This window comes from Gouania willdenowi, chromosome 24 (assembly GCF_900634775.1).
Source record: "Gouania willdenowi chromosome 24, fGouWil2.1, whole genome shotgun sequence".
Classification (NCBI taxonomy): domain Eukaryota; kingdom Metazoa; phylum Chordata; class Actinopteri; order Blenniiformes; family Gobiesocidae; genus Gouania; species Gouania willdenowi.
In genome coordinates, this window is record NC_041066.1 from 22,382,885 (window position 1) to 22,410,314 (window position 27,430).

Genomic DNA, 27,430 nt, shown 5'->3' on the forward strand with positions numbered 1-27,430 from the left:
ACGTGACTCCCTGCGTTGCGACGCAGGCCCCGCCCCTCTGAGCGTCAACAACTGGATTCCAGCTATGTGTATTTTCGACAACTAGCCGAGCTAATCCGCTAACGATGAACCACATCGCCCCTAAACAAGCGAGTCATCCGATTCTGGTGGACGTTTACTCATTTTCCGTTGCGTGAAACTCCATTAGTCGACAGATTGTGTCGATGTGCGGCTATTGCGAACCAAAGGACGGAGGAAAGTGGAAAGAGCGAGCAACGTACCGTCCTTTAGCCGTCACTGGCACAAGCTAACACAGCTAGCTAGCGCTAGCCGAGAGGCTGACAGCTGGCTCGGTTTGACTTGGCACCTTCAACTTCAACATAGTTGACAATCTCACACTGGAATAATGAATACACTCTGACAGCGGTAAGTCCATGTTATATTATTAGTTATATTGTGTTAGCATTAGCCATTTGCTAATTGTTTTACTAACTGATTATTACCGATCAGCTTCTTTGTAGCAGCAGCCACACAGAGCCGCTCCTGAGCCATTTAAATGTGTTTGTTGTTTTACCATGATGATTATCCTGTCATTTTTTACACACCGTGAACTAACTATCACATCAATACATGATCTTATTCTTGACAGAGGCCCAGTTGGTTGTCACGTTTATCACAGCTCATACCCTGTGAGGCGGCTCTCGTCACCAGAGATAATCGGTGATCTGCCGATGTGCGCTGGATTTGATCCTCCACAGCTGCCAGTATGATGCCTGTGAGTGTCATTAGTATGAATTCATTCTGAATAAATACAATGCCTGTCTTTGCTTTGATCACAATCACATATAACAAAGTAAGAATTATTTTTCGTACATTGTTCCTAATCATACGGAAGCTGATTAGGGCCCGTTTTGATAAAGAAAATAATGTTGGGCAAATCAAGAATAAAGTTAAAATTTTGAGAATAAAGTAGAAATTTATTGAACAAAGTTGAAATATAATGTTGAGATTAATGTCGAAATTTCTGAAAATACAATGTTGTGATTGTAATCAAAGGTTTGCTAATAATCATTTTCACACTCTGGAACTGCACATGGAGTCATAGGTCAGAGGGATGTAAACGTAAACAAACTCGTTCACTCTGTTGATATTTCCAACCTAACAGCATTTCTAATTTTATTCCAGAGATCCTTAGTGTTTTAATAGTGTTTATATTATTAATATTACACATATTCGGACTCGAGGAAGGACCAGGGACGTCCGCTGAAGCCACTTTTGGCCGATCCGAGCACTTTTAAAAAAGGCAGTGGCTATCCTTACCTAGCCGATTCAATATACCGACATTCTATCTGTTTGTAGCGCCCCTCATTGGCCACTTTATATGACGTGATGGGTGGGTTACGTACTTCTGTTGGCTATTAATACCTAGATTTCTAAACTACGTTATGGACTAACTAACCCTAACCTTCTGAAGTTTATTTGAATTTCTTGCACGGAATGGTCACATGACTTCCGGTAATGTCATAGGCCACGTACGAATAGCACTGGGGGTTGTCCATATGGCTACGTGTAGATAGCCGCTTCATTTTATAAACCGATGCGGCAGCTGCAGCAGGATTGAAGCGAGTCAGTCCCCTCGCTTCCACACAGGTGACCCCTGGTGCATGAAAACACAGACTACCTGGGTCTCCAGCGGGTGGAGTTTGGACTCTACTCGGGAATGATGCACATATTCAAGCACTTTTGTAAAACCGATGAGAGAAGCAGTATCAGAGTGACAGGCTCCTCTGCTTCCACATGCCTTCTCCGAAGCTTTTAAATTGTGATTATGTATTTTTTTCTGTATTTATCTTCATTATTGTTAGTTTCTTTTTTTTATTTGTTTAATTGTTTTAACAACTGTAAAATGTCTAATGAAATGTATCATTATTATTGATGAGACAAGTGAGATTCCTGAGTGTGAAAAGAACAGTATGAGTTCTCACTTTGAAAAGGTACATTTACGAAGTACACCTTTCACTAACAGGTCCATGTTTATTTTTTTTATTAAGCTATTATTTTAATTCAATTTACAAATTTAAAGGAAGTGCACAAGATAGACACTAAACAGGCCCATAGGTGAAACTTCTGATTGGTCACTGTTTAAAAAGCAGGAAAAACCTGCATTTTCAGCTCTTGTGCAGCATTAGTTTTAGCAGCTGACTCGGCATTTCTACCTTGGAGACCACAAAAAATCTTTCAAGGAATCAATGCTGTAGCTGTAAAATAATCTAAATCTTACTTTATCAGCGAACCTTCTACGTTTATCACAATAATTGTAGTTTGAGTTTATTTCCTAAATTCTTTTTTATTATTAAGAGACTAAATTATTCTTATAAATTTACAACTTTATTCTTGAAATATTGCGACTTTAATCTCAAAATATTACAATTTTAATCTTGAAATATTTTGACTTTAATCTAATAAAATTGCGATTTTGTTAAGACAAATGTATTCTCGTAAAATTACAACTTTATTCTTGAAAGATTGCGACTTTAATCTTGAACTATTATGACTTTAATCTCATAAAATTACGATTTCATTAAGGTATGACTTTATTTTTCATAAAATTACAACTCTATTCTTGAAATATTACAATTTTAATCTTGTAGTGCCCAGATTTTTATTTTAATTTTAATGTGGCCGTATACGCTGTTGTAGGCGCTTTCAAAAATAAAATAAAAATGTAAATGCATGACCACTTGCACACTTAAAGAGCTCCGTATTTGGTTTACAACTGGTGATATTTATGATGCCTGTTTTGTGTTGTGAGACAGTGAAACTGATAGGGTGCACCTAAAGCTATTGTTGCAGTTTTGCTTCAATGTAAATGAAACAAGTGGCTGACTGGTTTCATTCTGCTCTTGCAGTTGTTGGTTTTGTGTGAGCTGGGGCTTGTGTCGCACAGAATAGAATAACCTGTATGGCAGTTCCAGTGGAGTTTGCTTTGTTGGGATATCTTTTGTTATCTGAAATGCTGAGAACGCATTGCTGCTGCTGCTGTGGTAAACTGTGATTACTGCAGAGAACCTGAACTCTAAAGGTGGATTTGTTTACAGTAGGTTCACAAAACCGTGGTCATATTGTAAATGAAGAAGAATCAGTTCTAGAGGATTTTTTTCTTCATTTAACTGATTAAGTGCTTTTAAACAAGTACAGGCACAATGTTTTTCAGTATTTATCAGCATCCATGGAAGTAACAGTAGCAGGTCCATATTTGCTGCAGTGCTTGACTCCCTCTGTGGACAGTTGTACCCCGTGGCACAAACAAGCGATCAGTGGAGCAGAGAGGCTGCCCTATAATAATGTGTTCTCGTGTGACCACGGCAGCCAATGAGACGCTGTGGGGTTGCGTCGTCCACTAATGCATGTTCTGTTGTTGTTACGAGGAACTTTTGAGCTGAGTGGATTGTCGCGTGGTATTAATCTCACATGGTGGGACTGGACAGAGCACGACTTACAGAAAAATAAACATAACCTTGGTTTTTGGTTTTTTGTCTTTGTATATTTCCCTATAAAATCCTTTTTTTTCCCCCCTAAATTCCATGTTTTTAACAATTTTTTTTAATTCAGATTTAAAAAAATATTTTGTCATTTTTTTCCAGAAAATAGTAGTTTTTTACTTTTACTCCTGTGAGGAAACCATATGTCAAAATGTTTTTTGAATTTACAACCACATGTAAGCTACAATTAAAAGGTAGATATAAGTTCTACTGACATGGATTATTCTGACTGCTCCTTTATAAATATTAATCTTAATCATGTCATATTAAGATTTATGAGAGCAGCAATAATATCACCCAATTTCCCCTCAGGCATCAATTCTGTAATTACATGGAAGTCATGGAAACATCAAAGCAATCAGCAGGCACCTCTGAAGAAGACTGGCAGTTGACAGTGGAAACATATCAGGAGATGAAAATAAATTTCCTGAAGAACTTTTGTCAGAATAAATGAAACCATAACATATTCAAAAAGAAGACAAAAAGAACTGGCTGTAATTACTGCATGGGTCAGTTTTTCTCATACGTATTGTTGCTGACTATTCTCTTTTCTAACATTCTACACTACAAAATTATTAATGGAACTATCTATGATTGATGCAGATATCAGATCAAAATCGGTGACGTATCGGAAGTGAAAAAGTGGTTTTGGGACACACCTAGGCGCTTGATGCGTTTGAGTGTTGTAAATGTAATTAGAGAGACTAATCCTCGACCTACACGCAGATAAAATGATCGCCATGGTGACGCTTACTGTAGTGAGAAACAGTTTGATATGTTCAGTAGATATAGGGTGACCCATATGCCCGGTTCTACCCGGACATGTGCTTTTCATGTCTTAAACGTGACGTCTGCCCAGATTTTAAATACTGGTGAAAATGTCCTGGTTTCCAAGGAGCCCTGAATGCATCTCAGGCAGATGTTATTTTAAAAGACCGTAACTCTGGTAATATTTGCACTTTCTGAGAAATTCCAGGAGTTTTTTTAATGCTAAGGAGTTACCCCTTAGAGCAGGGGTCCCCAATCCTGGTCCTCAAGGGTCACTATCCAGCATGTTTTAGATGTTTCCCTCTTCCAACACACCTGATTGAAATGATTAACTCATCATCAAGCTCTGCAGAAGCCTGATAACGATCCTGGTCATTTCAATCAGGTGTGTTGGAAGAGGGAAACATCTAAAACATGCTGGATAGTGACCCTTGACGACCAGGATTGGGGACCCCTGCCTTAGAGTCAGTATCATGTCATTACGGTGACTTTACGAACACGTGACGGAATCATTAAGATGCCAATTTTGTTTTGTCGAAAAGTTCAATTTCTGGATGAATAAATGTTGTTCAGCTTTTGTGTAGCTGGTCTTTACGTGTCTACATGGATTTTTCTGCTTTTTAAGCCTTATGGACAATAACAAGTTATCAGCTATCTAGTATCTACTATGTTGTATTTTTCAGTTTTAAGGTAGATTCAATAAAACATTGAGTATATCGAGGTCAACCCAAGAGTCCTCTATTTTGGAAGTCAAAATCTGGCCATTCTAGTAGATAGATATAGTGTTAGCATGGTCACTAATGTAGTGAATGTATAACGGTATGCTGACATGCCTGCAGGTCAACACTGTGACCAAGCTGATGTTAATACTTGGTAGTCATTCCATTCGTGTTCTAACTGCCGGCAACTCGTCCACTCTTTCCTCCATCAACACGTGACTTCACTCTATCTCTCGGTCTTCTTCTTCTTCTCTCTCTTTCTCTTTTGGCTCTTAGTTTTGCACTAGCTCTCTCTATCTTGCACATCCAGCCAAGATATATACCGTCCTTCCAAGAATCCTTTGCAGCACTTTTTTTTTTTGCTTCCAACATTGCCAGCTTTGGCGGTCTCTCTGCTCGGAATTGCGTAACGATTAATTCTCGACACTATAATGAAGAGGTTTGCTGCTCTGGTGTTGCGTGGCCTTGTCAGCCTCTCAAAGGAGAAGTCTGTCTGGGCAAAGGAGCATCACCGGCTTTCAAAAAAGGAGAACAGGAAGAAACGAAGAGCGGCCAAAAGAGCCAAAATCATGGGCAGACGCAACTTAGTGCGGGCGGTTCGTATGTCTCCAGTTGTCACTTACTGGTAGTTTCTAGACTTTGTGATTTGGCATCTCTTGGATGTGGGCACAGTGCTGTTGATGGAAAGTTTTTTTAGTTACCATAGCACCAACTTTGTAATTATCCATCTTTTCAGCTCTCTCTCTGAGTTTCTCTAAATTTATAAATAAAACAGAATTAAAAGGCTCCTAAAATTGGCTCTTATTTCTAGAGAGATCAGTCTTTCTAAGTCCACCAGTGGTTGATTTCGTTGGCTGCATAAAAGTGTTAATGAATCACACAGCTGCATCGTTACAAAGGATGAGTCACCTCGTCTTGAAAAAAAATGATACATCTATAGATAGTGACTAAAGCTGGATATTATATGACAGCATGGGTTTACTGACGGATGCTGTAATTGATGATAATGTACTCTGACAATGGCAGGAAGTAAAGGATGTTTTTTGAAGAGTCATTCACTAGCCACGGTTATACAGTATGATGTTTTTTTTTTTTTTTTAAATTCAGAATTAAATAATTTGGAATTAAAGTGTTCTGCTTCGTGTTTACATGGAAATAGTAATTCCGAATTGAGGTTTGGATGAAAACACGTTTATTCGACTTTAATTCTGCATTACGTCTGTGGGTTGGGAAGGTTTCTGATTGGACAGTGGTCTAAAAAACACAAAACAAACCTTTTCTTTTCAGCTACAACATCGAAGTTCACATAAGTACTATTTTACTTTTATTTTGTGTTCACAAGGTGATTTTTCATCTTTTTAAAAAGGATTTAACTTTAATTCTGAATAATTTTTTGTAAAATCACAGGTAAGATTATTATTTTGTCTTGGATTAAAGACGCAGTATGTACAAGTGTCGTGATGGTGACAAAACTTTATTTACTCAGAGAACTACTTACCTAAAAAAGCTGAAGTGTGCATGCAGTGTTTGTGGTGTTACATTTTCACAGTGTTTATACATGCAGCAACACATTTATTTTATTTTTAAGGGCACAAGCATGTGAGGGCATGCGTTGCGACTTTTTCACATTCTCGTCAAATCTGTGCTTGTCTTTTTCACATTCGTCATAAACAGAACCGTGGCAGCCACAGGCACGAGAATGAGCAGTTTAAACATGAAAGCCATGCTTGGTGAAAGCAAAATTTTTAAATCATTAGATATTTTAATTGTAGCTATTAATGTGCTTTATTATTTTTTGATTTTTTTTTTAATTCGAGCATTAAATTCTATCAATAAATATGTAATAATTCCCAAAATAAACCTATTCTATCTACATTGTGTTTGTTCTAATGTCTCTAAATCATGAGCTGCTTTTCTGTGTTAATTACTAACAGTTGATTAATTTTTGCATTTTTTTCTCATCTCCAGATGATCTTGACAGTTTACCTCAGTGACCAGGAACAGAGCGTCTCCGAGGTGCCCATCACTCCTGAGACGACGTGCCGGGATGTGGTCGAGTTCTGCAAAGAACCCGGAGAGAGTGGCTGTCACCTGGCTGAGGTGTGGAGAGGCAACGGTAAGATGTGTTCCTTTTCTCCTTTCTCCTCTTTGTGTCGATAGTAGATGTAGAGGGTGATGCACAGTAGCCTTTAATCCCTTTATTGTATGCACAAAATGACAGAAAAATAGAAGAAAAAAACAAAAAAAAGTAAAATCCACAGAACAAAAATATGTAATGGGACAAAAAAACAAAACTAAACTACAACACAAATAAACTAAATGATATAAAATATATAACACACAACAAAAACACACCAAATGACTAAAAATATGCACAACAAAGTGACTCAAAAAACAGAGAATGAAAGAAAAATATACAAAATGATGACAAATACACAAACGTGTCTCCAAACAACAATACACAATTAGAGAAAAAAGTATGCAAAATGAAAACAAAAACACACGGAACGAAAAGGAAAAAAAACACAGAGCCAAAATATACAAATAGGACAGAAAAATAAACAAAACCACAACAAAACTAAACGATAAGACAAAGAAATATACAACACAACAACAAAAACACTCAAAATTACAAGAAAATGGACAAATAGCAATGATATACCAAATAACTACAAAAACAAACAAATATACACAAAAAATGGAAAAATATACAAAATTACTTCAAAAACACAGAAAAAAAAGAAAAATATACAAAATGACCACAAAAATACGCAAACATTTCTCCAAACAAGAAAAAAACAGCAATACACAATAAGAACAAAATGTACACAAAATTACTGTAATAATGAAAGATCATGTGTCCACATAACAAGTTAAAAACACATGTATCATAAAAGGATTCCTATTGTGTTAATTACATTCAGATTGTGTAATTGTCTAAAAAGTATTATGGAGCAGAGTCTACCTCACTATCCACACTGATCTCTCTCTCTCTCTGTCTGTCTCACTGTGCTCAATGTGCTGACACACCCAGAGTCATCAGCGTTTTTCACCAAGGGCTCACTTCACACTCAGGGCATTAATAACTCATGTTATGCAATTGTGTCACATTGTGATGATGCATGAAACCTTCGTATCTCTTATATTAAGCTTCACACGTTCAGCAGGCATTGGTTTGGATCAGACTCAGTGGGCTCCTCATCAGGTGGTCTGTGTCTGATTATATTCTCAGGGTACATAGTCAGCATGTGGATGGTTGTTCATGTTCCAAGTTCATTTAAATGACCTACAGCTTACACCACATGTGTCAAACTCATGGCCCGGGGGCCAAATCCTGGCTCTTTGGAGCATCCAATTTGGTCCACAGGAGGAAGTAAAAATGACAGAGAAAACATGAATCATTGTGTAAATGAAACTCAGCAATATTTGCAGATGCTCACAGTTTTCCCGGTGTGTGTATCACATGATTGCAGTCTTTTATAAGGTTAAATAGTAGAAAAAACTCAAAATTCTTACAAAATCCTTACATTTTCTACTACTTAAGACATTATATTTCCCTTAATTAAATAAAAATTGCTCACAAAATCTAGGAAATTTAAAGTGGAGATCCTATGGGGACTGATATTTATCACTTATTGCATTGATATGGTCGGCTTCTTACACATTTTGTATTTTATGTATATGAAGAAGTGAAAACTAGGACCCAATAATGTTGAAATTACTTGTTTTCTTACATAAATTCTGTGGCACACTTGAGATCAGACTGCTCTGTATTTGGCCTCTGAACTAAAAATGAGTTTGACTCTCCTGGCTTACACAAGAACACAAGTTATTATCTTTATGATTAGTGGGTATGAGATAAAACCTGAAACTGACTCAATACTGTAGATAATAATACGACTGCACTCTCTTCTTTGTTCCTCTCAGAGCGAGCCATCCCATTCGAGCACATGATGTATGAACACCTACAGAAATGGGGACCCAGGAAACAAGAGGTCAAGTTCTTTCTTCGACACGAAGACTCACCGACTGAAAGCAGTGACCAAGGTGCGGCAGAAGAAGTTAGACACTCGCTATACAGATCTAAACTCATTGTTACATCTGAGGAGCCAGCAAATATTTAGCTTTTTCTCTCGCTGCACTTTGTGATATTTACAGAATGATTTTCCACATTCACATCCTCAACTTCAGTTTAACATTTTTGCTTTAAAACTTAGTAGAATTTCTTTAAAAAAAAAACATGTTTATGACGTTAAAATGAACAATCCAAAATGAATGGCTAAATTTATTTGTAACCTTGACATTATTTTATTTGGATCTGGTGTTTGAATTTGAGTATTAACGACATTAATTTAGTTTTCATCCAGATTGTCCTAAAGTCTTGTGGTGTGTTCACATTTAAGTAACAATAGTCATCTACTGTATATATTTGGTTTTCAATTCATTTTGCCATATTTTTTGTTTTTACCTCTTAAACACGTGACAAACTCAAGTTTTTCAAAATAAATCCGATGCACATTGTGACTTCATGTAAAAAGGGCGTACATGATGTTAAATGAGGTGATATGAATTTATGTTCCTGGTCGGAGATTACTTGTAATAATAAACGTAAACATTAATCATTTTATTATTGTTTAATCATTTTGTCAACTAAGTTGAAATTTTAATCACCTAAATTTTACTAAAGTTGACTAAATTAACAATTAAAGTGAAAAGAATTCTACTAATTTAAAAAAGATTAAGAAAAACCAAAATCTTGTCAGAAAACTAAAACCAAAATAGGTTTAAAAATGATATCTCTGTATACCCCCGACGTGAACTCTTCATTTCATTATGTGTATATGTAAAGCAAATAAAATAAAATAATAATAATAATGATAATTAAACGCTGTTATCCAACCATCACATTTGGACACGTGTTGAATAACTACTCTTATTTCCTTTACCAGTGGTTACTTTGTTGTGGCTTACTGGTATATATGTATGTTTTTGTGAAAGTTTCTGATGATTTTAGTCTTTTTTTTTTTTTTTGCAGGAAGTCAGCAATCTCAGGATCAAACGAACCGCAGAAGTGGGAATCCTGCAGAGAAGCACAATGAAAACGGGGTACGTCTTTAGCAGCAGTGCCTAGATATTGTTCAAATAATGCAACGTATTCTCTGTCACCTGTCAGGGTGTTAGCCTGTAATAATAATAATAATAATAAATAATGTAACCTGTACGATTTCATTCTTTTGGAGAACATTGTTGTCTGTGCTTTCTTTGGAGGCTTTATGCCATATTTGTATCACCCTTTGAACAGTGGGTAGTAAAGTAAATGTTGTCTAAGGGAAAATAGAATTCCTTTACAGTCTGTGTTGTCTACGCTGCGATACGTGCACATAGACATGTTGATGACTCCAATATTAAGAGCAGCCCTGAGGCTCCACCGTGTGTCCCAGATTTTACAAAAAGAATGCGTTGCAGTCAAGGAAACGTAGCTAATTTAACCTTCAGGGTTGTGGGAGGAGCCTAGCTCACTGAGGCATGGAGGTTAGTGGTTTTTGTTTTCAGAGGAGGACTCTGGAGCTTTCGCTTTTTTTGTGTGGATGAAGTCACGATATCTAAGGATTGCACACAAGTATCTGAAAAGGGTTGTATTTATTGTTGCGTGTCTGAATTAGAGGATTATATCCATGGATCTGTTGGATGATGAAATAACGGCCCCTAAGAGGATCAATGCTTTGGGTTTGTTACGGGCTGTTGCTCAAATCCCAGAGGCTTTCTCTCTCCAACGAGCTGAGCTGATCTTCATCTGAGTGTGATTGCGCTTCTTAAAGAACAGAGGAGCCTCCAGGGAAAGCTCCAACAAGCACAGACCTTTAATTATCATTATTAATATTATTAATAATAACAGTAACGACTGATGACAGCTCAGTGACGGTGTTAAGATTTCCATTTTCTTCACGTCTGTGTCTTTGATAATCTGCTGCTTTGGTTTAAACAGATTACTCAACGTAGAAAATAATTTTTATGAATTAATTGGAATCAATTATAATTATAATGGCGTAATTGATAATTAGTTACAATTATGACAATTATAATTGGATATGGAAAAAATATGTTGCAAATGTAATTTAGTTCAGATAATTAACATTGCAATTGGTATGGAATTTTTATTAAAAAAATTTCAGTTACAATTTAATTAAACGCAAAAACTGGAGAACCATGTTACAGTTCTATGGCAATTATTAGAATAAGTCTCATATCAAATTTACCTGTCAGTTCTCTTAATGATCCATTTTACCATTTTAAAAAAAAGACAAAAAAGGCTCAGACGCCCACACCAAAAATATTAATACCAATGTTTTCATGGATAAGGAAGCCTAACAAGGAAACCAAGAGCTAAAGAACAAATTGGATGATATATGAATGTTTTTAGTGTTGGGCCCTCAGTCTAATTTTGTGTGGCCCCCAAACACAAATGACAAAAAGAAATACCAAAAAAAATGACTAGGAAAATACGCAAAAAGGACAACAAAAAACACATAAGATGACGACAAATGAATTAAAAAATAACATACCAAACAACAAAACTATACAGTATGACAAAACAACAAGAAAAATGTGCAAAATGACTCCAAAAACACACAAAACAACAACAACACATTAAATGACAGGAGAAATATACAAAAATGACAGAAAAGCACACAAAACAACAGACAGACACTCAAACCCTTTGTTGTCTTTTATATTATATTAATGCTCAGATTGATCCTCATTCTAAACAGTGACGTGAATGAATGTTAAGAATTTGTGGCCCCTACTGTGATGGAAGTTGCTTTTTTTGTTAACACAAGAGGAACATTACATTTTATGGGATTCATTATTTTACAATTAATTGTAATGGAACTTCAGCAATAAGGAACGTAAACATAAGTGTAATTTAGTTGTAATTGAAGTAACCCTGGAATGAGGACACGTCTCGTAGTGTTGTTGTGCGTGCTGAACCTGAAAGTCTCCTAATCTAAATCCAAGTAGAAAATCTTCACAGTGATTTCTAAAGACTTGTTATATTTTAAAATTGTGACTAAAAGACTTTTTGCACCATCATGTGACTGATATGTTGGATTCCTGGGATGCGTCTCACGCTCAGGTTTTCCTCCTGCTCTCGTGGCCGTGTCTCCCTCGAGTGAATCGTGCTAAACGCACTGACTGTGCTTGGCGTTCTGTGCGTGCCAGTCTCGTCTTGCTCACATCTCAGCCTCCATCACGTCACCTGGTCTCCCTCCCCCCTTCTCCCACAGTCTCCTTAGACATCATTATATCAAAATGACAGGAAGGAAAACCCAGTCTGATCCATGTAGCTTTAAAGGATGAGAGCACGTCCCAGCGTTAAGACTCCATCTAATTCTACTTTAAACCAGGGATTGGGTCAATTATAATTGCAATTGCGAAATTGATAATGAAATACAATTATGACGTAATTATAACTGTAATTGTAATTAGAATTTTTTTTTTTATGTTTGTAACCATAATTTAATTCATATTGAGTTTAGGTATTTTACTTTGTAATTGTAAATTATATAAAAACTGTAATTTACATGTACATTTTATGTAGTTAACAATTAGTAAAATGTGTTTAATATCAACTTTTCCTGCTACCTGTCCATTCTGTCCAGGATCATTTTACCATTTAAAGAAATTAAATAAATTATATATACTTCAAGGGGGACACTGACAGAAAAAAGACTCAGATGCCCACACCAAAAATATTATCAATATTTAAATTATATTAGATGATAGATAATGCTTTAGTGTATTTTACAGCTGATTTAAGACATTGGTCAAAACTGACCCGTTATCATAAGAGATGACAACAGAAAGCTAACGCAAGGCAAATTTATTTGTACAGTCAGTTATTGAGTACAACTTTACATGATCAAAAAGTGCAACAGAAAACATTCAACAGCTTAAAAATCAATACGAATATTAAAATCAGCCGCAAAAACATTTAAAATCAAGAGGAAGGTTATGTTTTATGGGTTTATGTTTTAAAGGCTCAGTAGTTGTGATTAATTGTAATTAAACTTTAGTAATTGAGAACATTATTGTCATTTACTTGAGGGGGAAAAGCAATAATTGCAATTTTAATTGTAATTGGAAAAAAAAAAATGCTGGTCATTGTAATCGTACATGAGTTGCAATTGACCGTAGCAATTGTAAATGAAAAATGTAATTGACCCCAACTCTACTTTAAACACAATATTCACAGATTATCTGTGCAAACTGTAAAGTCTTCATTTTTACCCAGCGTTAAGCTTTTCTACTGGAGCAGCGTGTTCTCTCAGCATGTTTTATTCAAAGGCTTCTCTCAACTTGGTAGAAACTGCTTTTTGGGAATTATGAAATATGCAGAAAAACAGATCAGGGTTTTGGGCTTTTTCAGGAGGTGAGAAACACTTATTTTGGAAATTGGGCTGAAGAGGAGAATGTGAAAAATGCTAGGCAGGTTTTTAATGATTTTATTAATATGGCAAAAGCATTGGTTTGCTTGGTTTTTTTGCATGGGATTCAAAGCTCACCCTTGAAATTCTGCTGGTTTTAGCTACATTACCCACAAATAATTAAAAAAATAATCTGTTCTTCTGCTCATTGTTTTCAGTGTTTATCCCTAGAAAGGAAATAACACTTTATCCACATTTAAAGAAAAGAAACCAGTCTATTAACCTCATTGTGCAGCATCTTTAAAGGATTTAAAAATTGTTCTACTTCATTGGAATCTTGTATAGCAGACATAAGATTTTAATAACTACATATTATTCACGAGGGACCCTCTAGGAAATACAGAATTATATGGGTAAATCCTTGACAGCGTTCCATTATCCATTCAAAAGACAATGATTTAATGTCATTTGAATTTAACTTCTCCAATGTTCCAGTCATATTCGAAATTAATCTGAAATTGTAATGATATTATTATTATGAGACACTTATATTTTACTGTGAGGAGGGTGCTTATTGTGTATCTGTGTGTGTGTGTGTTTGTGTGTAGGTGGGGAATCAGCGTGTGGAGCTCACTCTGTCAGAGCTGCAGGAAATGGCAACACGGCAACAGCAACAAATTGAAGCTCAGCAGCAGATGCTTGTTGCAAAGGTAACATCACCCGAGATATAGTTTGGAAAAGGTTTTCTTACATTTGTTTCTAATTCGCCAACGGCATGCGGTGACTTGGTATGTTTATTCCTGTTGACGTGGGTAAAGTAGGCTGCTTTTATTTTCAACTGAGAAACATTGTCATGGAAAACAATGGTGGAGTCAGACATGTGTATCGATCTGGTATGGTTTGGCCCCCAAAGTAAACACTCAAATTTAAACATACAGAAACATACACAATAACGGAAAACGAATATACACAAAAATAAATTACTTTAAAAACAATAACAGAAAAGACATAAAACACAAAATGACAACAGAGATACACAAAAGTGACACACAAGACAACTACAAATACATAATACAGTGTATATTATCCAAAAAACGACTCAGAAAATAAACAAAATGATGTCAAAAATACACATAATTGGCTCCAAAAACAAAACTTAATTTTTTGTTTTTTCATGTGTTAAGTCTACTCGTAGTAATTCACCCAAAAGCCTTTACTAGTAAAAAAAATAAAGTTTACTAGTACTACTAGTACACTCAAAATCTCACTAGTGGTACTAGTGGACTGTTTATAGTCTACTAGTAGTACTAGTAAAGTGAAAAGAGTCACTTGTAATACTAGTAGATGTAATTCAAATGAAGTAGGAGGGATTATAACCAAATCCAGCTCCCTGATTGGTTGTAATTGAATTAGCTTTTCCATCTCCCATTATTAGCATATAATACTTACTAGTAGTACTGGTGACTCTTTTTGTTTCACTAGTAAAGTGTACCAGTAGATGTGCTCTAAATGTGAGCACTAGTAGGGTTGATATCACTGATATCACAGTTATACTTTCCAACCTGACGCATTAGAAGGAAAACGCAGTGTTGATGTTTGTATTTCCCCCAAAGACTGAGGCAGAACCCGAGCGATGAAATTACCGTTACGTAAGAACAGAGACGAGATGCACGATGAGTCATGGTGCCGGGATCGTCCAGTCTGACAGATTGGAACACTTGCTCAGCCTGTGCTGTGTGAACTCGAGCATGACCAACGCTCCATAACAATCCTGTGGAATTATTATTCAGAGTTGGTGCAAAACAAGCTGCGTTCATTTCCTCTTCCTTCTGTCCCATATATTTGGATCTGGACCGAGTTGTTTGACTTGGGCTTTCACTCCCGACTGTCTGTGCTGTCACTCAGTAGATCTGTGGTGCACTGAGTGGTTCAGTGGCCTGTCCTCATGGTGGGGCTGCTCACTCATGCAAGATGGAGGTCGCTGTGGACGAGCCAATAGAAACCGCTATTGATTGGCTTTGTTGTGGCGTCTGAATAGTAGACTCGCGCCAAGCCCTGCAGTCATTTAATAAAGCTGTCATTTCTTATTTTAGGAAACAAACTGGAGCATTTCTCAGTCGGCTCGAGATGAAGTCATCTGACCCTTTCCTTAGACTTCAGCACGTTGTGACAAAGAAGAGCATTTCAGTTCTCGCACATGGTTGAATGACTTAGCCTAGTTTTAGTAGGAGAATACCACACAGAGCCTGTGTTTACAGCTTTGATATTCTTGCTGATGTTTCAATTGTAGCAGTAATCATACACGTACACTGCCATACAATCTGTTAGGGATGCACCGAAATGAAAATTCTTGACCAAAACCAAAAATGCTTCGAAAAAAATTATTATACAAATTATTATTAATATTATCCAAATATGTTCTTGGAGATGCACACTCTGAAACCGGATGAATGTAGCTGATGTGCAACCATGCATCAGGTTGCGGTGTAGGGGTCCGTGTTAACGGAGAGCGATGCATAACTACAGTGTTGATGTGACACAGAAACATAAATCACACTTATGTGCTCTTTGTCAAACTTCTTTTCAGAAGACTCTTTAGTGCTCGTTTGTATTGAAATACAGTTGCTCCGTGAATCGGGAAGCTGACCTTTTCAACATCCTCTTTTGATCGCCTTGTTTCGGTGAGAAAAGTCTTTTGGCCGAAAACCAAAAACGCACTTTTGGGCAGTTTCTGTGTACCCTTCATTCTGTGGTTTTTCCGTTTCAAAATAATAAATAACCGGTGTGATTATTTTGTTATACTGACTTATAACCAAAACAGAAATATCAAAAACCAGATAAGCAGCATTTTTCTGTTTTAAAACGGTATTTCCGAAATTTCGGTGCATCACTACAATCTGCAGCAGCATGTGTTTGAATCTAAAGTCTCTGTGTGAACATCCTGAAGGAGCAGCGTCTGCGTTACCTGAAGCAGCAGGAGCGGCGTCAGCAGCAGACCGTGTCAGAGAGCGAGAAGCTGCAGAGGCTGAAGGAGCGCGTGGAGAGCCAGGAGGCCAAACTGAAGAAGATCAGAGCGATGCGGGGCCAGGTGGACTACAGCAAGGTCATCAATGGAAACCTGTGTATGTACACAACACGTGCAGACAAGACATCCTCTTTGTTTCCTCCCCCTTTGATAGCTAATGTAACTATATTTTTTATTTATATAGAACATTTTTCATTCAAAACATTCAAATTCCCTTCATGAAGGACTGTTTGTAGTTTATGTCCTGGAGCCAAAGTGTCCTCCCAATCCTTGTTATCATAATATTTGTATAACATTCGCTTCAAGTTCCTATTTTTAATTCCTCTACGTTTTTCTAGTTTTTTCCACTCCTTGTGTTTCTGGAGATAATGTCTCAATTGCAAATATTTGTAAAAGTCACCATTTGGTCAACTGAATTCCTGTTTGAGTTGTTCAAAAATTTGTCTCTTAAAGACACGATTTTTGAAATTCCTTGTGTCCTTCATGGTTGTGATTTTAGTCGCTTTGCTGACTGAATCCTCTATTGTGTTTCGGAAGCAATAATGTCATATTTAATTCTCGCTTTTTTGTTTTGCCATAAAAACCTTGATATATTTTTGTCCCATATTCTAAAAGGTGGATTGTGGGAACATAACTGGAAACTATTGGGGGAAAAATAGAACAGTAGTCTTAACACAGTGTTAAGGGTAGAACCCCCCATCTATCCATATCCCTTTTGAAAATAACACATTTTTATTCACCTTTTTAACACAAATTACACAAAACCTTGTGTTTTTTTTTTATTTCTTGCAGCGGCGGAGATCGAGCAAGTCAGCGGTTTGTTCCAGGAGAAGCAGACGGAGCTCCAGGCTGCAGTGCTGCGTGTGGAGCAGCTCAGTCTGCAGTTGGAGGACCTGCGGCGAGGGAAGCTCAACGGCGTGCAAACGACGCTGGGCGGCCAGGTGACGGGCGCGGCTGCCCTGGAGCTCCGTAAACTTTACCAGGAACTTCAGGTAACGAGGAGAAGGCATGACACAGGGTTTCTCACGGGCACGACAAAACAATGACGACACGAAGGTTTGTTTCCGATTTATTTCAGATCCGGAACAAGTTGAACCAGGAGCAGAACAGCAAGCTGCAGCAGCAGAAGGAGGTGCTGAACAAGCGCAACATGGAAGTGACGCTGATGGACAAACGCATCAGCGAGCTGCGGGAACGTCTCTACAAGAAAAAAGCTGAGGCACGTCAAAAAGAGAACCTTCCTGTAAGACTAGGCACTCAACACATCGACAAAATATCTTTTCTTTTCCAAAACTTCCTCATGCTTTTCTAAAACAATATAAGGTTTAAAGGTTTTAGTTTGGAAACATTTTAAAATAGTTTTTTTCACTTTCCTCTGTGTCCCTCTGGATACAAAGATCGTTTCAGGTGTTGATGTGAAACTTTTGTTATTCTTTTTCCTCCTCCTCCTCCTTCTTTTTCTTCTTTCGTCTTTGTCTTCTTTTCCTCCTTCTTTTTCTTCCCCCATTTTCATCTTCTTCTTTTTGTCTTCTTTTTCTTCTTCCGTCTTCTTTTTCTTCTTCCGTCTTCTTTTTTCTTCTTCTTCCTCCGTATTCTTTTTCTTTCCCCGTCTTTGTCTTCTTCTTTTCTTCTTCTTTTACTTCCCTTGTTTACGTTTTATTCTTCTTCTATTTCTTCCACCGTCGTCTTCTTTTTCTTTCTTATTCTCCTACTCTTTCTTTCTTTCTTTTTTCTTCTCTATAGCTAAATAGAGCCAACGGGCCTCCCTCCCCTCATCCTGCTCCGGGGACTTTGGGCCGTGTTGCCGCCGTGGGGCCGTACATCCAAGTTCCCGTACCGAGTCGACAGGAAGGGGGCTACAATTTACCACCAGAACCTCTGAAGCCACAGACGCTGGGCGTGAATAACCAGGCCAACCACGGTCGCACCAAATCAGGTACGAAGGAGTTACTACACGTTTGTCCTCAGAATGCCTTAAATGTTGGTGTGAAAGTCCAAATATTAGGTTAAAAAAAAGATAAAGATTGAAAAAAAGGAAAAACCGTGGGAGAAAAACTTTGAATGTAGTTTTAATCCCAGCACATCCTGCATGTTTATATCCTGAACTCTCTTTCCCTTTTCCTTGTTTTTCTGTATTTCCTCTACTGGACTGAACTCTGTTTTTTTTTCCAACCTTCCTCTAACTTCATTCTTTTTGTGTGGTGTGTGAACTGTCCTTCCCTCCCTTTTCCCACCCGTCCCGTCTTTTTCTGTAACGTCTCTGTTTCACTGGGGGGTGTGGGGGTTGTGGGGCAGACGGCGTGCGAAAGCCTCCGAGCCCTTGGAAAGTGTCTGATTTAGACATCGTGGTGGATCCAGTAGTCCCGACCCTCCCAGAGTCCCACCTGGGCCCCGGGGCCCCCACTGGCTCTGATGGCACGTCCCGTGAGTGCGCAGTGCTGCGCATGTGCATCCAAATCCCAGTTTAACCATTATTACTTTTGGATGTTTTGCCTTTTTTTGTTGGTTTCAAAAATGACTTTTTGTGTAAATATCACAAAATTATTTATTAGATGAGCTTTTAGTTCAAATGAAGAGAGACAGAAATACTAATCCTGTTAATCACAAGCCATGTGATATATTGGGATTAGATCAGACCTGCTGTGAACACATGAATGTATCATTACATTAAATAAACATTAATAATAGATTGCTACAATCTTTCAGTGTAGACTGAAAACAGAGAGAATCACTGATGAAACCTGAAACATTCAAGCAGTTTCTTTACTTTTTACCTCATCATTATTCCCATCTTGTGCTCAGCACTCACAGCCATATTTAAGTTTCACATGCCTTTAAACCGACTTGATTTGTGGAAACAAATTGAGAATCGCCTCAAAAGGACTCTGGATTCCAACCCATCCCTGCAATCACTGACATACAGCCACAGACTTACTGACCATTATTTCTCCATCAATCTGTCCTCTCTTTGTTTTGGTTTTACGTTTGTATTTAAAATTAAGACCTTCATCTTCATCATGCTTGTGAGGATTTTTCTCATATTGAAATATGTATAATTTTATTTGAAAAGAATGAAATTATTGTTTTTAAATGTATTACTATTATTATATTATTTTTATTTAATTATATCATTATTATTTTGTTTTCCATTTATAATTTAATTAAATTTGTCATTCATTATTTATAATAATTTAATTTTAATTTGTTAATTACATTTTAATTTCCATTAATAATTAATTTTAAATAAAATAAAAATTTGATGTAAAGGTATGTTGTGTTTCCATAAAACTGATTACTTTTTTTTTTTTTTTTTAAGAGAAGTGACATCTGTTTTTTCAAGTATAGGACGTTATAAAATTCAATGCTTTCATTACGGGAGGTTTTTATTATAAGTTCTTATTCTGGCAAACACAATTGACTTCTAAAACTCACAGAGTCTCCGTTTAAAGCCAAACCAAGGTCAGCTTTTCATTGTCATCTTCTTTAAGCCCATCTTCATGTCATTTTGTCATTAGAAATGACTAAAAGCTGCTGTTTGCAATGTTTTGTCTCTTTGTGTCTCTCATGTGTTTCACTGTGTCCTGTTTGTGTCCTATAGCTAATGACACGGGCTGGCCTCTTGTTGGTAAAACTGGATCAACAACATCGCTAAAGCCTCCTGATAGACGAGACTCAGGGTCTGACACACAGGGGAAGAGCCCCCCCTCAGGCTCTCCTGTCGCTCCCAGTGCAGAGAAGGTAACGTCCACTGTTCTGTTGTTGTTCCACTTGTGTTAAAGGGATCCTCCACTGTTTTTACAAATGTGGCCTAAAACCGTGATTTATTTGCTAACTTCAGCCACCAGAGCGTGTCAGCACACTGTTTAGGGGGGAAGTACAGGTCCCTTAAGAGAGTTATTCTTCTCTGCTTCATTGTTTACTACTAAACCGCAGAGTTGGAACTGTCGCCCTCTACGGTCACAGATTTTTTCGGGTCACAGTTTTCTTCCGGTAAACAAAATAGGGTTATATCGACATCTTTTCCTGATTATTTAGAGCAACCAAAAGTACCACAAGTTGTAATTTTGACCGAAAAATCTTCAAAATGATTTAAAAATCAGGCTGAATGCTTCCCTCCAATAGAAAACAATGGGATGTTTACAGGCATTGGGGCCGTGTGACATCATCAATCATGTGATTTCAAGATGGTGGAACACAGGCTCTAAAATGATAAAGTGGTCCCATTTTTAAAAGTTATTGAATAAGAATATGGTGCAAAGTAATGCGTGTTTTTTAGGCCACATTTGTAAAAACAGAGGCTGATCCATTTAATGATGAACGTTGTAGAGATTCTAAGATGATAATTGTTGTATTCTGGTTTTTTTCTAGGTGCCAGATTCCAAACTGGTGGTGTCATCTCCTGCCATCACGAAGCCCCAGCCCCCGCCGTACGGCTCCCATCTCACCTCAGCAAACTCAGCCAGCTCGCTGGAGCGCCGCAAAGACGCAGCTCCACCTCCGCGTCCGCTTCCCAACCCGCCCCCTCCCGTGTGGCCCCGCGTCCCTTCCACCACGGGTTCGTCATCCCAGCAGATCCAGCAGCGCATCTCGGTGCCCCCGAGCCCCACCTTCCAGCCCAGCGCCCCCCACTTCCCCCCGGGGCTCAGCGAGCGGCTGGATCCCCCGCCGGCCGTGGCAGTGCGCCCCTTTATCCCAGACAGAGGGTCGCGGCCTCAGTCGCCCCGCAAAGGTCCGCCCACCATGAACTCCAGCTCCATCTATCACATGTACCTCCAGCAGGCTGCGCCCAAGGCTCCACTGAAGCCTGCGCTCAAAGCAGGTGAGCTGGTACACACGTAGGAGCATCAGTTTACCAAAATAAAGCAACTCGTGATCAAGTTAGGTTTATTAGTGCACGAGTACACTTTATTAGTGAATAAAAACAGTCACTAGTACTACTAGTAAGCTTTATATGCTAATAGGGAGGTGGGAAAAGAAAATTGAGGCTTGTCATTGATTTTTCCAAAATATTACAACTAATCAGGGAGCTGGATTTGGTTCTAATCCCTAACATTTCATTTGCATAGGTCTTCTCGTACCATTCTTCACTCGTGATACTAATAGACTAAAAGCAGTTTACTACTACTACTAGTGAGATTTTGAGTGTACTACTGGCACTAGTAAATAGGAAATGTTTTTTTACTAGTAAAGGTAAAGGCTTTTGCTTCACTAGTAAGGTCAACTTAGGCTCTAAGGCACACATGTGTCGAATTTGAGTCGCGGGGGCCAAATCTAGCTATTTAGACGGTCCACTTAGGCCCTACAGCAGAAAGTTTAAAAAAAAGTCAGAGAAACCACGAATCATTGTTGAAATTACAAGCTAATTCAGTTGTAGATATATAAAAGATTATACACAAATTCAGTGAAACTACAATATTTGAAGAGCTCACATTTTTCCCATCCTTATATCACATGATGGCAGTCAATTTTTAACTCAAATTCTTAAAAATTGGTCACAAAATCTAAAAAAAAATTAAAGTGAAGTTCCTGCAGGGACTGATGTTTGTCACTGATTGCTTTGATATTATCGGTGCCATAGATATTTTATGATTTATTTATACGTAGAAGTGCAAACGAGAGCACAATAATGTTCAAATTGCTGTGCAGATTTTAGTGCTGATTTTCCTACTTAAAATCTACGGCCGATTAAAGAGTAACTGCTCCGTATTTGACCCCTGAACTAAAATGAGTTTGAAACCCCTGCTCTAGGGCATCAAGATCTTGTCTAGTCTAGTGTATTACTAGTCTAGTCTAGTCTAGACTAGACTAGTAATACACTCAAAATCTCACTAGTCGTGCTAGTGAACCTACTGTAAATGAAGGAGGAAAGGTATTAAACAAATCCAGCTCTTTTGGTTAGTTTCATTATCTCCAAAAGCCAGTAAGGCTTACTAATAGTACTAGTGACTGTTTTTACTTCACTAGTAAATCATATTGAGTCCATGTACTCAGTACGAGTAGAGCTTTATTGTGGTAAGTTTTTTTTTATAAGCTGTGGATAGTTTTCTTTTTTTTTTTTTTCCACATTTTGTGTTTAAAATTGAATAGTTTTTTATGTTGTCCTGAATTACTGTTTATATTTTAGTTGTTTAACTCTTGTAAATTATGTTCTTTCAAAATAAAACTCCTCTGTTTCCTCCCAGTCTATGGGAAGCCCGTGCTCCCCTCCAGCTCCACGCCCCCCTCGCCGCTGCCGTTTGCTCCAATAGGAGGAGCGTTTCCTCTACTCCAGCCCGGTGGTGAGGACGCGTTAGACGGAGAGTTCGACGAGCAGGAAATCTACCAGAACCTGGAGCCTTCGGTGGTCCCTCCCAGTGTGGAGAATATCCCACGCCCGCTCAGCCCCACCAAGCTAACGCCCATGGTGCACTCGCCGCTGCGCTACCAGAGCGACGCCGACCTGGAGGTGCTGAGGAAGAAGCTGGCCAACGCTCCTCGACCTCTGAAGAAACGCAGCTCCATCACGGAGCCTGAAGGGCCCAGTGGCCCCAACATCCAGAAGCTTCTCTACCAGAGGTTCAACACGTTAGCGGGAGGCATCGAGGGCAGTGGCGTCAGCGGCTCAGGAAGTGGTGGCGGCGCCGGTAACGGGACGCCGTTCTACCAACCGGCTAATCCTCCTGGTTACTCTCTGGCTGACACAGACAACGGGAACCTCGGGGAAACGCTCCTGCCTCCACCGCCGGGCGAGGAGGAACTGGGCTCTAAGGCTACGTCATCGTCATCGTCCACCGACACCAACGACAACGAGTCGGGAGCCTCAGCGCCCACAGACGCAGAACGACCAGAGGACGACAACAACAACAGCGTAGGAGGCTCAGACGCATCTTTACCGAGCCCCGTGTTAGAGGTCAGCACCCCAGAGGAAAGCAGCCCTGGCACCGCTCAGCCACTGGTGAGAAATCAGAGGTTTAACCCAGTGGTTCCCAACCTTTTTTTTTTTTTATCAAATTAGTTTTTTTATTTTTTGTTCTTTAATTTTACAAATACAGAGTAGCCAGTATCAGTGCACAATGTAACAATAAACCTCAGCGCAGATCTTTTTATACTGCATTTTATTTTAACTAGATTTAAATTTGACAAAGTGAAAGTATAGAATACGTGCGCTTTCTACCATTTCCTGCACTGTATATCTATATCTGTGATGTTATGTATTGTTTTTTCTAATTGTGTAAAATGGATAAATAAACAAAAAATATTTTAGAAATTATGAATCAAACTAAAATTTAATTGTATTTTAACTTTAAAAAAAAAAGGAATTTGTTATGTAAAAATACAATTTTATTCATTTATTGTTTTATTATTACTAGACATTTCAGGCAACCCCACATTGAAAACCCCTGGTTTGAGCCTTTTTGTGGACGTTAAAGAGTGTGTGACTGAGCCTCTATTTCCTCTGAAACAGGAGAAACGAACGAACCTAAAAAAGCCCGACTCAGAACGCACGGGTCATGGTTTCAGAGTAAAGTTCAACCCTCTGGCGCTGCTTCTGGACGCGTCGCTGGAAGGAGAGTTTGATCTCGTCCAGAGGATCATCTACGAGGTCTGTTGCAGGGTTGGGGTCAATTACAATTACGTCTTCAATTATCCATGTTAAATTACAACTCATTTATGATAACGGTGACCGGCATTTTTTTCTACTACAATTACCATTATTATTTTTCCTCTGTAAGTCAATTACCCCAACCCTGCTCCCTGTGCAGGTGGAGAACCCCAGCACTCCTAACGATGAGGGCATCACCCCATTGCACAACTCGGTGTGTGCAGGACATCATCACATCGTCAAGTTCCTGTTGGATTTTGGTGTGAACGTTAATGCTGCAGACAGTGACGGATGGTGAGTAGAACTGAACCACCACAACAACAAACACAGTTTAGTTTATAGTGGAGTGTGATAGTGTTGCTCGTTTCCATCAGGACTCCTCTGCACTGTGCAGCCTCCTGCAACAGTGTCCTCCTCTGCAGGATGCTGGTGGAGTCGGGGGCCGCCATCTTTGCCAGCACCATCAGTGACGTAGAGACGGCTGCAGATAAATGTGAAGAAATGGAGGAAGGATTCATCACATGCTCCCAGTTTCTATACGGTGAGGAGGGACTGGATTTTAATTCTCTTTCAGGGTTTACTATTTATGTTTAATCATCTTTCCTTGTTAGAGGCTTTACTGGCTATAAATCGTCTTAAAATCGTAGCAAACATGCTAAATAGGATTAATAGAATCAACTGCTAAACTAATCACCATTTGTACATTTGTGTATGTAATTTTTTGGCCTGATTTTAAATAGAGAGAGAAAAAAATGGGTCAATTTGCTTTTAATTTTTTTAAATTTTAGAACGTTTTTTTTTTGTCAGTTATCTGTGATCATCGAAAACTAAACAATAAAAGTAGTAGTGGGACTCAATTAAAATGTATCTAATTAATTAGAGACTTTGTAATTAATATCGAACGGCATCAAAGAGTGGAACGAAAAATAGCGTTACGCATGGCACTGCAGAAACCGAATAAAATGGATTTGTTTATTTCAAGCCAAATTGCACCACCTAGTGGTCAAACATAAGGCTAATAATGATTGGAATCAATTTGACTGACATTACAGTTTCACACTTGTTCCCAAACTTGTGAAAAACTTTAGCAGAGTTTTAACAAAGTGGGACTCCGCCTGGACTTTTTTTTTTTTTTACAAAAACCTTATATTTATTATATCACCAAACTTGCTGTAGTTAATGTCCATATAATGTCCATAACAGAAAGCAATTATTTCTGCCTTTGTAGCCTTCCCTATTGAGAATTGGCTTTATATTTGATGTAAATCTCTAGGTTTTTTTGGGTGGACTACAGATTTCTGTATTTAAAACATGATTTATTGTCACTAAGTATCATGTATTTCCAAAATTTCACATCATCTGTAACCACTAAGGGTCCTACTTCAATCTGAACAAAAATGTGACATGTAGGTCATGTAGAAACTTAGAAAAATGTTATTTGTTATGGGTATGTGGTTTTCAGAGAAAAGTGTCTGGAGGTTCATAGACTCAAGCTCGACTCCTGTTTTTGATTGGAAGTTGAAATTCTGTGACTGGTTTTTCGTGCAGGTGTTCAGGAGAAGTTGGGCGTGATGAACAAAGGGTGCGTCTACGCCCTCTGGGACTACGACGCCCAGAATCCCGACGAGCTGTCATTCAGCGAGGGCGACGCCATCACCATCCTACGACGGCAGGACGATAGTGAGACGGAGTGGTGGTGGGCCAGGCTGGAGGACCACGAGGGCTTCGTGCCCCGCAACCTGCTGGGGGTACCCAACATTTTTAATCCTGCTGTGTTGTCATCAGTTACATCATCGCTGCTTCACTGTCACTTTTCCTTGTGTTTCTGTCGTTGCAGCTCTGCCCAAGGATCAAACCCCGTCAGCGCTCGCTGGCGTAACATCGACGCTAACGGCTAAACCCAGAGCAGAGAACAAAAAACAAAGAGCCTGGTGCTCCGCGTTCCTTTCCCAACACTAAACTCCTCCCCCTCTCTCTCACACACACACACACGTCGACACACACAAGCACTCCAAAGTCTTGTACATGACCTTCCTTCATCCCAGCTTTCCCATCGACTCCCAGTTCAGTGCCAGCTTTGTAACAAACAACTCAAACACTAAATATTCTCGTCTCACTTTTTTTATTTTGACTTTTTATTTTCATATTTTTTGGGAATGCGGTTTGTTCCTCAGCCCATCCTCTCAAAGAGCTCCGTGTATCTGTTAATATGAAATTGCTGAATTTTAATCAGTAAAGCTATTGGATAAAATGTATTTTGGTCTCCTGAAATAAATTGTTATTCCAGATTAAAATGCTTTGACCCAAAGGCTAAACGCCAAAGACAAACACAGCCTTCTTTGGAGCTTTTAAAGTGGGGGAAACAAAAATTACAACAAATATGTATAATAATATCTACACAGGCCTACTGGAAGAATTCCTCTGTGTTAAAAAAAATTAAATTAATACAACCCCAGATTTTAAAAGGTTGGGACATTGTGTAAAATGTAAAAATTGAATAAATACAATGTATTAAACCCAAATAAACCTACGAAATATCTACAGTTAAGTCACATACTGTATGTGTTTGTCTTACATTGTGTAGATAAAAAAACATTTATACTAGAGGAAACACCTCTAGGTTTCCACCAGAGAATCCAGTTGTTGCCAGATATTTAAAGTTTAAAACAATTACTAAAAAAGCAGTTAGTAACGTGTTTTGATCTGTTTTAAAACAACGGAATATTTTTCGTTTTAACAAAATAAAACCAGTTTCATGTCTGGTTTTCCAGGTTTCATTGTATTCTATTTTTCATTTTCATTTTTTGGACACGCTACACACGGTCCTAACTTTTCCAGTCTGGGTTGTTTGCACCGATGACTGAGTTTTGACTGTTTACGTCATCATTTACATTTCACAAACATTGCAACGAGATGCGTTTTTTTTTTTTTTTTTCATTTGCTGTTGGATGCAGGATTATTTTTGGTTGTGTGGCAAGAACATAAATAAAGTATAAGTGAGCTTTTGGACTAAACTCATTGGTTTGTTTGTTTTTTTCTGTGTGAGATTCAAGTAATGAAACATTGTATATTTTACAGTATGTTTATGCATTAATGCAACTGACTGTTTGTTTTACTAAATCTTATTAGGTATTAATTCATGTGGTTTATTTATCCTAATCCCACTAATCACGTTTTAGTCTAAGTATTTAAACTGAGCATTTTTAACTTGCTATTGCAATTGAAAGTACTTTTTGCAGAGGTTTTGGGTGTAAACACAATAAATCACAGTATGAATGAAGTAAAAATACTTCTATGCATCCATCTATGAGACTCCAAATCCCACAATGCAATGCAAGCGTGAAACATTTCCAACAAGGTCAGTGTTTACAGTGGGGATAAAAACTAAC

The 27,430-nt window shown here is 38.2% G+C and overlaps 1 protein-coding gene across 5 annotated transcripts; it reads left to right on the plus strand.

Moving 5' to 3' along the window:
- Positions 1-5: 5 nt before the first annotated feature.
- On the plus strand, positions 6-26,083 carry ppp1r13bb (protein phosphatase 1, regulatory subunit 13Bb). 5 transcript variants are annotated; one of them, XM_028439426.1, is made up of 19 exons: positions 6-405; positions 629-754; positions 6,977-7,124; positions 8,936-9,055; positions 10,044-10,114; positions 14,043-14,144; positions 16,382-16,556; positions 17,252-17,451; positions 17,538-17,678; positions 18,203-18,395; positions 18,755-18,883; positions 20,058-20,197; positions 20,828-21,278; positions 22,642-23,393; positions 23,904-24,041; positions 24,202-24,335; positions 24,416-24,582; positions 25,590-25,789; positions 25,879-26,083. In XM_028439426.1, the coding sequence occupies exons 2-19, from the start codon at positions 746-748 to the stop codon at positions 25,918-25,920; spliced, it is 3,312 nt and encodes a 1,103-aa protein (XP_028295227.1). In that variant the 5' UTR covers positions 6-405; positions 629-745; the 3' UTR covers positions 25,921-26,083. The 5 variants fall into 5 exon arrangements, with proteins under 5 accessions (XP_028295227.1, XP_028295226.1, XP_028295225.1 ...); XM_028439424.1 differs by having other exon boundaries at positions 7-405; positions 17,538-17,702; XM_028439425.1 differs by lacking the exon at positions 629-754 and having other exon boundaries at positions 17,538-17,702.
- Positions 26,084-27,430: the final 1,347 nt, after the last annotated feature.

Bases quoted from the DNA above. Each gene is read 5' to 3' on its own strand.
- ppp1r13bb (XM_028439424.1), top strand. The intron at 16,557-17,251 runs GTATGTACACAA...TATTTCTTGCAG, and splicing joins GGTCATCAATGGAAACCTGT to CGGCGGAGATCGAGCAAGTC. The intron at 17,703-18,202 runs GTAAGACTAGGC...TCTTCTCTATAG, and splicing joins GTCAAAAAGAGAACCTTCCT to CTAAATAGAGCCAACGGGCC.